The following is an 11567-nucleotide window of genomic DNA, read 5'->3' on the forward strand; positions in this document are numbered from 1 at the left end:
TTTTGGTAGGGCATCTGTCAAGGACAAACAACCAAGATAAGAATTTGTGACGTGGAATTCCCTTCGAGAACAAGATCTCCTTACACCAAGGGACTCATTGTTGCCTCACACGCAGAAGGTTATAGATTGCCATTGTTGAGTAGACATTCGATTTATTTCCATCAGGCATCCATTCTAACCTATCCATGTCATTGGTCAGCGATAAAGTAGCGAGATATGATAGAATATTAACATGTGCTTCTGATCTCGCAGGTGGTAGTTTCTAATTGCCTAACTCCCATAGTTCAGCCAAGGTCGTTGCGCCGGAATTCCAGTGGTGCGAGAGCTTTCGCCTCGAAGGTATTTGGAGATGTTTCCAAAAGGTGACCAGTTACTCGACCAGAAATAGCAAGTTTCGCTGTTTCCCACATCGTGTTTGATCCAATCAAAGACGGTGCCGCGTTGTAACAGTAAGTAGTTAGCAAGCTAGGAGTTCTTCTGTATGGTGTTTTTTTTTTTAAATATGATATATTAATTTAATCAGCCCCAAAAATGGGGGATCGGAACAGTACACTTTGCCAGCGAACTGGGAAACGTCACGGCTAGGTTGCATACAAGAAGAGTGTAGCTAAACACTCTAGGACTTCTGTGAGATACTAAGTAGCCCAAATAGAGTTTTTCTTGAAGAAGAGTAGCCAGATCAGCTTTGTCGCAGATGCGGTGTTGCAAGAGACCCAGTTCTTCAAACCTCGTTCCTGTTTTTGGAGCGCAGACCTTGTCCCAAGCAACTTTGGAGGCCCCGCTGCCATCCAGTTTTCCTTTTCATAAGAACTTAGACCACTTTCAATGGGGTTCTTCTCATTGGAACTCTTAATATATATATGTATGTCTCATTTTAAGAACATTTGTCTATGAAGTTCCACAAAAATTGTGGACACAACAAATAGTTATACCTATATAATATATACATACTTATATATATATACATAATACATATTTTAAGAGCTCCAATGGGAAAAACCTCCATCAAGGGTTCTCTTAGAACAAAGGGAGTCAATTTCCAATAAGAGGAGTTTTCTTTTCATAAAGTTATATCAGTAAGGTTCTTGCTTTGTTTCTTTGTACCATGACAGCTTGAGAACTTATCTTTAAAACGAAATCACAAACCTAATTCAGGGTTTAGATTTCCAAAAGCTTTAAGCGTTGCCATATTAAAAACTGTACAAGTTTTGGCCAAAAAAAAAAAGAAGAAACTGTTTAGCTACACTCTTCTGGTTTCTGTAAACCACCAGAATAAATGAACGTGAATACAGCATGACGACAACTTCTCCATCACCATGCTAGCGAAATGGACAAATTCTTGGGCGTTTTTGATGCAATCTTAGTGGTAGAGGTTCGAGCTTGAACACTAGGATGAATCCCGTCCTCTCTTTCTTGATGATGACCGGTCTTTAGAAGAACCATTGCTTCTGATTAAATGCCAGGGAACAGACAAACTAAGAAAAATGAAGCTGCTCTTGATTCAGTAGCAGGTTTAGTAAGCTTACCCATCATCTGTTTTACTTGATGGCTCTTGTGTGGCATGCGATTGTGGAATCACCTGCACAGAAAGAAAGAAAGTCAAGCCATAGGTTTAGAAGAGTGAATATTAAACAACGATGGACAATACTGACAGGAAGACCAAGTTGTCTCATGCATCTGCTGTGGATTTCAACGTATTCTTCATAAGACTGCAAAAACAACAACAAACAAAAGAAGCAATCACAACACTTTGTCAAAGATTTGACAACAACAACAGCAAAACCAGAGCTCATGATGCTTCTTAAGAAAGCCCCTGTTAATGCAAAACTTGAGCTAAACCCTGAGATATATATAAGTAATATAGTTGAATATGGATCACAAATATCCCGGATGTTAAAAAATAAAGTAAAACAACAAATGTCTTCACCAAGTTTCCAGTTGTGTGCCATAAGCATCTTTCAACCAAACCAACAATATGATTTACAAACAGATATGTTACAAGCAGATATGCCACTACCATGTTAAGAAAATCATCATCGGTTAGGGTATTCGCTTGAGGGCTCTCCAAAGGCAAACCCCATGAGTTGAATCGTAAATACTTTTCTTGCTCTACACCATATCCTCCCTGCTGTGCAAGATGGAATCTGCTGAGGCCATCCTGGTTTGAGTAGACCGCAGGAGGGTAATGGCCCCACATATTGTTATTGTACTCTTCGTCTCCTGAGGAAGATGGAGGTTCCACGCGAGACCTTTTTGTTGAGTAATCATCCCTAGAAGAGCTGTCACACGCCAATATCAAGAACAAGCAGATATAAAGAGATCTAAGAACCAAACTATACCTATTCAGCAAACCGTCATCGCAGCTATGCGCATCAAGGAGTTCACAAAGTGCTTCACCAATATCTCCCGGCAACTCCTAGAGAATGCACACATTAAAAATACTTTATTTTTTCTAGCATTTAGGAGAGAGACACTATCTTAGAAGTTAGGGTGTTACCTGGCAATCGCGGCTAATCTTAACAGGCTTGTAATCATTCAAAGGATTCTTGAGATGAAGTGTTTTCTGAAAAGGCAACTCAGTCAGCCTCAACCATTTCACTTTAAAGCTGCGTCCCCAAGGGTTGTTCTTACCACCTCCCTGACTCCATATGTGGTCTCGTCTCCAACCCACAGGAGACAGCATCTCTGCATACCCTTGGAAGAATCCGCTCATGTTCACGCTGAATATTAAAACCACTCGACCAGAGTTCTACAACAAATAATCAGTATATCAAAAACCACTAAATGTTAACATTTATATTTAATCTTTTATCGAGGAGAGGTTTCTCACATGAAAAGCACCTTCAAGTATAGGCTCATTCATGACTTGAGTAGCCCATATCCCTCTCTCAACCGAGAGTTGAATATTGTCGTAGTTTAGACTTTTGATGATGAAGTATCTCGTTTGATACCCTGGTTTACTCTTGTTCTTACTTCCAAGAAAGTGACCTCGTACAGCATTGGAGGGCTTACGATCTCCAGAACTCTCTGTCCATCGTAATTCAACAAACACAGTTAAACAAGACAATGAGAATAAACTGCTAAAAAGAAAGACACCTGGATCATCGGAGTTTGCTATATCTTGTTTCCAATCAGTCAAAGAAGAATCGACAACAGATACATTTTCCTTGGCAGTAGTAGAAGACATGCCTCTGTATATCCACAAAACAACAAAAGGATACCAATCAAATAAAAATCCACACTGATCAAAGAGACCACCACAAAATAAAAAGTCACTTTGAACTTTGAAGAACAAGAGTTTGCTCAGTGCATCACTTAAATCATAACCAGAGAGATGTTGACACAATCAAAATCGACTACTAGAATGAGAAACTAGTGTAGTTTGTAAGATTTTTACCAAATCAAATAGCACTTCTAAATAATAAGTAAGTTTAATTAGTAATCATTAGTCTACCACAAAGAGAAATTAGTGTTCCTGAAGCAAATTAAAGGAAGTTCGACAGTAATTGTCCACAAGAACCAAACAAAAACCCAGAAACCTTAATTCAATGTGATAAATAAAATAAAAAACAATAAGCCATTTCGATACAAAACCACACTGTAATTCTTAGAACGGTAACGAGATCAATTTTAACAGACGACGTTTACAGTTAACAAAAGTACAGTTAACTGTAATTATCGAAAACGAACCTTGATAGTATCTAAAAAGCTTCTCGGACAGGCAGGGAACGAGAGAAACCCAAGTGAAGAAGACACGAGAAGCAATTGACTCTTTTTCCTCTTACTCAAATCCAATGAAAGCCCTAATCTTCTTCTTCTTTTATTTTCTTTCAGTTTTTTCTTTTCTTTTTTTCTGTCGATGTAGTTCTCAATTATGGTAGAGTAACGTGTAGGTGAGGAAAGGTGTAAATTGAACGGACAGGATCCGATTGAAGATTTAAATCTAACGGTTTATCAGGCTTTGGTTATACCGCTGGTGGTGTATTGTATAGACGGCCCACTCTATTAATAGGCTCACCCGTTCGGCCTTCAAATGTAGATAAGCAAACCAACCAGTCTAGCCAAACCAGGTCCTAAAATACTTTGAGGAAAACTCAAGGTTAGCTATGAGTGTTCATAACTCATGTGTATTCGCTTATGGGCTAAGGCAGGACAAGATGGATCAGAGTCAAGCTCAGACTAGTCTGCCTTTTGGGTTCTTTCATATCCGGTATATAGGTGTACCTTTATGTGTTAATAAAATAAAAAAAAATTGACGTTTGGAAAACTAAACTCTCTCCTATGCTGGTAGACTTCAGCTCCGTCCATCGGTTATCAATGGGATTACAAAATTCTGGTCCAGCACAGTCGTCATGCCTAAGGTGGTAACCGATGAGAGAGATTCCATGTGTGGAAAATTCCTTTAGAAAAGTAACTATGAAGCTCAAGCCTCGGCAAAAGTATCATGGAAATCGTGTTGTAATGAAAAGAAGGAAGGTGGTTTTGGACTGAGAAATCTAACTGCTGAACAGCGCTTTAAAAGTTGATTTACATTTTGTGCTTTGGGTGTCATTGTTTATTTGTGAGGTGCTAAAAAGAAATATGAATAATTTATGGGTTATTAATATTAAGAAAAAAACACTCTTGACTAACGAAGAAGATGATCCAATAGAGGTCCTTAGCTTACCCCTAGATTAAATAAAATCATGAGAATGTAGAGACTTGCTACCTCTAATCATGGAACTGGTCACCTTATGGAAACCTTTATGCCTATCTCAACCATCATCATCGTCTCCCTATTGCTATAGATTGTACTCTGGTTGAACTGTGGGAAAACAACTTGTGGATGCCCCCTCCAGCATGGTCAGAAAAGCAGGTAGGGATTCTATCTTTCCTTTCACCTTTGGTCATATATGAGACACCTCAATCCTACTCTTTGGTTACCAAATGGTGTTAACTCCTCCTACTTTTTGACTGGTCAAATCTACACTTCTTTGTGAACCTTTTCAAGAAGTAGACTGGCATCGAGAAGTATGGTTTTCAGGGGGCATTCTAAAGCATAAATTCCTAACATGGCTTGTTGTGCTTAACTTGTGACCGCCTTCTCTAATGGGGGCTGAATACTGACCCATGTGGTCTTTTAAGCAACACTCACTTGGAATTCATCCATATGTTCTTCACTTGTGACTTTTCTTGGTCAATTTGAGAGAGACTTGATTCTACCAATTACTTCTCTCCTGAGAGAAAATAGAACTTGTTACTCGCTTAACTATTTGGTTTCAAAGGACAAAAATTCCACAAAATTTTAATTCTACTCATCTGGCAATAAACTATCTACATGTTATGGAAGGAAAGTAATAATCGTTTTCATCGGTAACATTTCACCTCGTCTCCCTCTTTTGTCAAGACATCAAGATCACAGTCGAAAGAACATGATTTCCAGCATGTACAATGATAGACTAGCGTTCTCCTCTGCTTTGATGCAAGTTTGGTTTACACACTAATACAGTTTCCCATCCTAACCTCGAACTCTCTTGACTACTTACAAGGTTCTCTCTACCTAGAGCTCTTAATCTATCATTACTATTGACATGTGATTCAAGTTGGTTTCTCTATTATGTTAAACATGGGCTATTTTAAACATTTCCAAAAGACACTCTATAACTTCAAATATGAAGTTTTTTGTTCTCCGAAAATGAATTTTGAAATTTCAAATATCAAGTTTTGAATAGTCACTACTCAAAATTTCAAATTTGAAGTTTCATATTTTTATTTGCATTTTGGTCATTTCAATACATATTACATTTTATGATTCTTAAATATATTTTCGTTTATCATTTTAATACTCATTTTTTCATAAAACTTTTAAAATAATATTTTAAATATTTTGAAACCAGATTTAGATAAAAAAATATTACCAAAGAAACTTAACAAATGCACTGATTGATTATATATGGGAGTATTATGAAAATAATTTTATAGAATAACATGCCTATAGAATAATATGATATTTTACTTGTAATTTAATACTAAATTATGTATTACTATGTAAAATTCTATATTTAGTGTACATTTTATTAATTAATATTGTTGTAGTATTTTTATATATGTGCTAGTTAGTTTCATGGATTTAAATTAATTATGACAAATATAAAAGAGCATAGTATAAAATATAAATACTTTTGAAGTTAAGTTTGAAGTTTTGATTTTGGAGAAGAACACCTTTAAACTTCAAATATGAAGTTTTGTACAAAATATGAAGTTTTACAAACTTCAAAATAGAATTTTTTTTTTTTTTTTGAGATGCTCTTAGCCAATGGACATCGCCTTGTAAAAAAATTTTATTCTCATTTTAAGATAGTAAAATTCTTTCTCAAAAAATATCTGAAGTAATACTTGTGTCTCTCTTTCTTGCTAACTTTTGCGATTTTTAATGACTGATATTTTTGTTTTCTATTATAGTTCGAAACTCTCACGGGTCATATGTTCCGCACACTTTACATTGAGGTCTCACCAGGTGGACAGGTAGGTTAGTCTAAATCTTTTGTTTGATGTGTCTATTTATCTTGACTTTCTTGTGTAAACACACTGGTCTTACCAGAGTTGTAGGCTTCTATTATGACTCCTAATGGTGATACACTGCACCGCCCTGCACCACTGTCAATAGTAACTAAAATTTCTATATATACCTATGTTTCTATATGTTTTTTTTTATTACTAGAACCACACTGTAGTTGTTCCACAGCTGTCCCGCACGTTATCATTCGGACCCTATACGATGTTATCTCGTAAATAGAGATATGTCTTTATCAGAGTTGTAAGCTTCAAGAAGATCTTTATGCTTTTTGGCACTCGTGCACGTTATCTTCCCAATTGCATTATTTTGTGTATTTAGTGTTTTCTCTCTTACTTAGTTACTTAAGGATATATTTAACTGAGAGTTTAAAATGATTTGTATCAAAATTACAAATTCATTATTATTATTCATAAATTTTAAAAATTCATTTAAAATTCACTATTATTGAAAATATTTTAAGTTGTAGAGTTTTATGGGCTATACTAAAACAAGAGATTTTAGTATTTCGTTAAAATCTATTTTGTTTAATCAATATTTTAAAAAACTCTTTCCACATCAAGTGTTATTAAACATGAGATTTGTGCATAGCTATTGAAAGTCACTTGTAATCCACTGTTATTCTATTAATAATGTAAATAGTATATCAACTGTAGACAATATTTTGGTTAAAATTTTGTGATGATTTTCAGAGACTTTGCCTAGATTTTTACCTAAAAATAGTTCCTGACATCCCTATATGTGTTATTTGAACAAATTTGAAAGACAAAAATGAATAGAACGGTAATATCCATATTCTCCAAAATAAAATAATAAATAATAATCTTGAAATTCCCATTTATTAACCCTCACAAATAGTCTCCAAACACCATAATTCCAATAAAAGAGATAAATTCTGAAATATCGATAAAAGCATAAAAACTGCAAGTTTGAAAAAGAAATAAATAAAACGCCCAAATCACCAACCCGATAGCAATCACTCATGTTTGCCAGTCTCGCCTTAAAGGGGGAATAAAGGAGGGGGGGGTAACATGGGAGTCACTCAGTGAGGTATGGGATGCTAAACACGCAAACCACTGACTTGAGTAATAGAATTCCCACTATGGAAGTTTAGCTCTAACATGAACACACACGATGCCTAAAGCATCACACAAACACAAACAATGCGATGATAGCACACAGCTAGTCCATACACCCCGCATTTCCTCATAAGGATATAATACTCTGCATCACTAGTAAAGTATGTCTTTGTACCCCCGCACACCATAATATGCGTAGATATGCAAACGTCTCTACACCCTCCCACACACACACAATCTGCGTCGCTAGCTCAGACATCTCTGGGCCCCCGCACACCATATCTGCGTCCCTAACTCAGGCATCCCTGAGCCCCCACACACCACATTTGTGTCGCTAGTCCAGACATCTCTGAACCCCCGTCCACCATATAATCCCTACTATATATATATATATATATATGTATATATATATAACATTACTTAACATCATACAATGCAAACAATAGTTGAATCCTCTAGATCCCTATTTCCAGTTTACATTAAATATCCTAACTATCACACAATACTCAATTCAAACAGACGGATCATGATTCGAAACTAAACTAACATAAGAAAAATTCTACACTTTTACGAGATTTACGGAATAGACCCTCACCTTTGCCACGGGTTCTAAAGAAACCTGAGAAAACACCAAATGACCTTGACTGCTCTAAAACATCAACTCTGAACTCTCGTTAACTTTTTGATCCCTCCGCTCAGAATATAGTCCTATATGTCCTCTGTTCGTAGCCACCGATTTTACTCCGATCGGACACCATTTGATTCGCCAAAATAGGTTCATCTCTAGGCTGGTCGCATACGCAGATGACAAATTTCCAGACTGAAAGCTTTTGTTTTTGCCGACCGTTTCTCACTTACACCGAGAATGGTCAGAACTGTCTCTGCAACTCAACAACTTTATTCTTCGCCAAGAAGCAATGTCAATATTTCATAACCGTACCTCGGGTTGACGATCGGAAAGATGATATAGAAAGCTGAAAACGGGATATTTCCAATGATATAACGCTCGTTTCCTGGTTCTTTCTATATTAATGGGAAAAACTGATGAAGTTGACTGTCGGCGGATCCGATCTCAAAACTTAGTTTCAAAATTCTTGGTTTTGATCAACCGTTCTTCTGTTCTCCCAAAACATGTCTGCTGAGCCTTAATCTCTCTTTTCAGATGGTGTGATGGCTCTTCGTTCATGGTGGATATCTTTTGCTGCTCCGGTGACATTCCAACATGGTTTAGCTATTCCAAAAGTCTCTGCCAAAGGCCACCACAAAATTTTTTTATATATAAGAAGAACTTAGGGTTTTCTGCAATGTAACTGGGTTTTATTAGGCTAAATTTGTCTGAGCCAAGATTTGAGTCGTTACAATTCTTCTCCACTTACGAGGAATTTGTCCTCGAATTCAAATCTTACATGAAAAGCACCTTCAAGTATAGGCTCATTCATGACTTGAGTAGCCCATATCCCTCTCTCAACCGAGAGTTGAATAATGTCGTAGTTTAGACTTTTGATGATGAAGTATCTCGTTTGATACCCTGGTTTACTCTTGTTCTTACTTCCAAGAAAGTGACCTCGTACAGCATTGGAGGGCTTACGATCTCCAGAACTCTCTGTCCATCGTAATTCAACAAACACAGTTAAACAAGACAATGAGAATAAACTGCTAAAAAGAAAGACACCTGAATCATCGGAGTTTGCTATATCTTGTTTCCAATCAGTCAAAGAAGAATCGACAACAGATACATTTTCCTTGGCAGTAGTATCAGAAGACATGCCTCTGTATATCCACAAAACAACAAAAGGATATCAATCAAATAAAAATCCACACTGTTCAAAGAGACCACCACAAAATAAAAAGTCACTTTGAACTTTGAAGAACAAGAGTTTGCTCAGTGCATCACTTAAACCATCACTTACGAGGAATTTGTCCTCGAATTCAAATCCTAAGCCAGTTGTCCAATACCGTCCTAAAAAAATCTCTGGATAGTCAATCTTTATCTGAGTCTCGGTCTCCCAGGTTTTCTCGTGGATCTTGTCTCTCTCTCACAACAAATTTTGACCAACATAATCATCATCCCCTGAACTCTTTTACTTGCCAATTTATATTATCTACTAGCTGGCAAGGTGCATACACTTTTTTTTTTACCATGAGCACTTGGCGGCTGCTGCAAAATGAACTCTGGCTCTCTCATGACTTTCCTCAAAACTGACACTTGGAACACATCATGGAATTATGACAACTCCGCTGTTAACTGCAAACTATAAGCCACTGCTCCAATCCGCTCCACAATTGGGTACGGTCTCATATATCTCGGTTGAAGCTTCTTTAACTTCTGCGTCTTAGATCCTCTCAGAAATGTCCTCATTTTCAGGTATACTAAGTCTCCTACCTGAAACTCCAAATCTTTACTGTGCTTATCTGCATAACTCTTCTAACGATCATGAGATTCCTTAAGCCGAGTCTTGAGCATATCTACATGCTTTACCGTCTCATGAACCATTGCTGGTTCTAAGTCTCGCCGCTCCCCCACTTATGTCCAACAAAGTGGTCTACGACAAGGCCTACCATAAAACGCCTCATATGGTGCCATCTCAATATTCGAATGATAGTTGTTGTTATATGCAAACTCTGCTAGAGATAAATACTTTCCCTAGCTTCCTTACCAATCTAGGACACAAGCTCTGAGCATATCCTCTAATGTCTGAATAGTCCTTTTTGACTGCCCATCTATCTGCGGATGATATGATGTACTCAATGAACCCTTGTCTAAAGTACCTTCTAAAAGGCTCTAAAAAATGTCGATGTGAACTTTTGCATCATGATCTATACAATGCTGACGAGAAATCCATATAACCTCACAATCTCTCTTATGTAAATCTGTGCCAGCTGATCATCACTGTTTGTTTTCGTGATCGCTAGGAAATGGGCTGACTTGGTGAGTCTATCCACAATCACCCAAATAGCATTCCTCCCACAATAGGTTTTCGGGAGTCCAGTCATAAAATCCGTTGTCACCATATCCTATTTCCACTCTGGCAATGGCATGTTCTACAATAATTTGCTAGGCACATGTTTCTCAGTCTTAACCATCTGACAAGTCTATCACTGCGATATAAATGTAGCAACATCCTTCTTCATATCAGGCCAATGATAATAACGCTTTAGATCTCTGTACCTCGTAGGTGTCAGCCATGCCAAAATTGTAGTTGTCTTTTCAAAAACTAGAGCAACTCCTGCTTTTGAAACCATATGACCAAAAATTTCATTTTTGTTGTTCTATTTCCACAAGCTACTACTCAGCTAGCAAACAACTGATTCTCTCCAAGCTTACCAAATACAATCCATAAATGGTCAAATGCTTCTCTCTCAATAACTCCTCAACATGCAACATGGAGGCAATATAATCTCCCCAATGATCCATGAATATGCACTCTTGCCCTCTTACAAATCAACGCTACTCTATGTCGTAACAACCAATCCATCCCAAGAATGGCATCGTACTAGTTATACTCTAGCCCTGCTAGACCCCCACTAAACTCGTCAACTCCGAGTAGAACTGGAACATATTGATGAATACAAATAGCTTCCAGCGTCTTTGTGGAGCTGCAAGAATCTTCATAACTTAAACACACTCTGAAATGATCAACACATCCAAAATATGGCAAACCAAACCAAGTGTAACTCCATTATAAACACAACGCAAGATGTCGCACCCCCAATCCAAAGCGATCCCTACGAGTTTACAAACTGAACATACATACAATAGTCAATTGACTCATACACAAGAATAACACTTGCCAACCAATGGCTCACCTCTCATACCAATTAAGCTCCAGTAACAAAAACTCATGGAGTGATGGCTTAAAGTTATGTGGTGGCGGAAACGTACATATTCACTCACGGACAATCTTTGAAAACGACTGACGAACTGATAAACACCT

At 37.2% G+C, this 11567-nt stretch overlaps 1 protein-coding gene across 11 annotated transcripts; it reads right to left on the reverse strand.

Annotated features, from left to right (window-relative positions):
• Nucleotides 1-1113: 1113 nt before the first annotated feature.
• LOC106380571 (YTH domain-containing protein 1) lies at nt 1114-3894 on the reverse strand. Of its 11 annotated transcripts, XM_048747767.1 has the most exons (9): nt 3691-3885; nt 3097-3191; nt 2831-3027; nt 2498-2749; nt 2340-2416; nt 2018-2279; nt 1653-1709; nt 1527-1579; nt 1114-1448 (listed from the first exon to the last, which is right to left on the reverse strand). In XM_048747767.1, the coding sequence occupies exons 2-9, from the start codon at nt 3185-3187 to the stop codon at nt 1388-1390; spliced, it is 1050 nt and encodes a 349-aa protein (XP_048603724.1). In that variant the 5' UTR covers nt 3188-3191; nt 3691-3885; the 3' UTR covers nt 1114-1387. The 11 variants fall into 11 exon arrangements, with proteins under 11 accessions (XP_048603724.1, XP_048603723.1, XP_022552758.1 ...); XM_048747766.1 differs by having other exon boundaries at nt 2018-2416; XM_022697037.2 differs by having other exon boundaries at nt 2831-3191.
• Between the last annotated feature and the right edge of the window lie 7673 nt (nt 3895-11567).

The sequence above is a fragment of the Brassica napus genome, chromosome C2 (assembly GCF_020379485.1).
Source record: "Brassica napus cultivar Da-Ae chromosome C2, Da-Ae, whole genome shotgun sequence".
NCBI lineage: Eukaryota > Viridiplantae > Streptophyta > Magnoliopsida > Brassicales > Brassicaceae > Brassica > Brassica napus.

Coding starts and splice junctions, on each gene's coding strand:
- LOC106380571 (XM_013820356.3), bottom strand. CDS start 3,187: ATGTCTTCTACTACTGCCAAGGAAAATGTATCTGTTGTCGATTCTTCT. Junction 2,750..2,830: donor TACTTGAAGGTGCTTTTCAT/GTGAGAAACCTC, acceptor TATTTGTTGTAG/AACTCTGGTCGAGTGGTTTT. Junction 2,417..2,497: donor AGATTAGCCGCGATTGCCAG/GTAACACCCTAA, acceptor TGCATTCTCTAG/GAGTTGCCGGGAGATATTGG.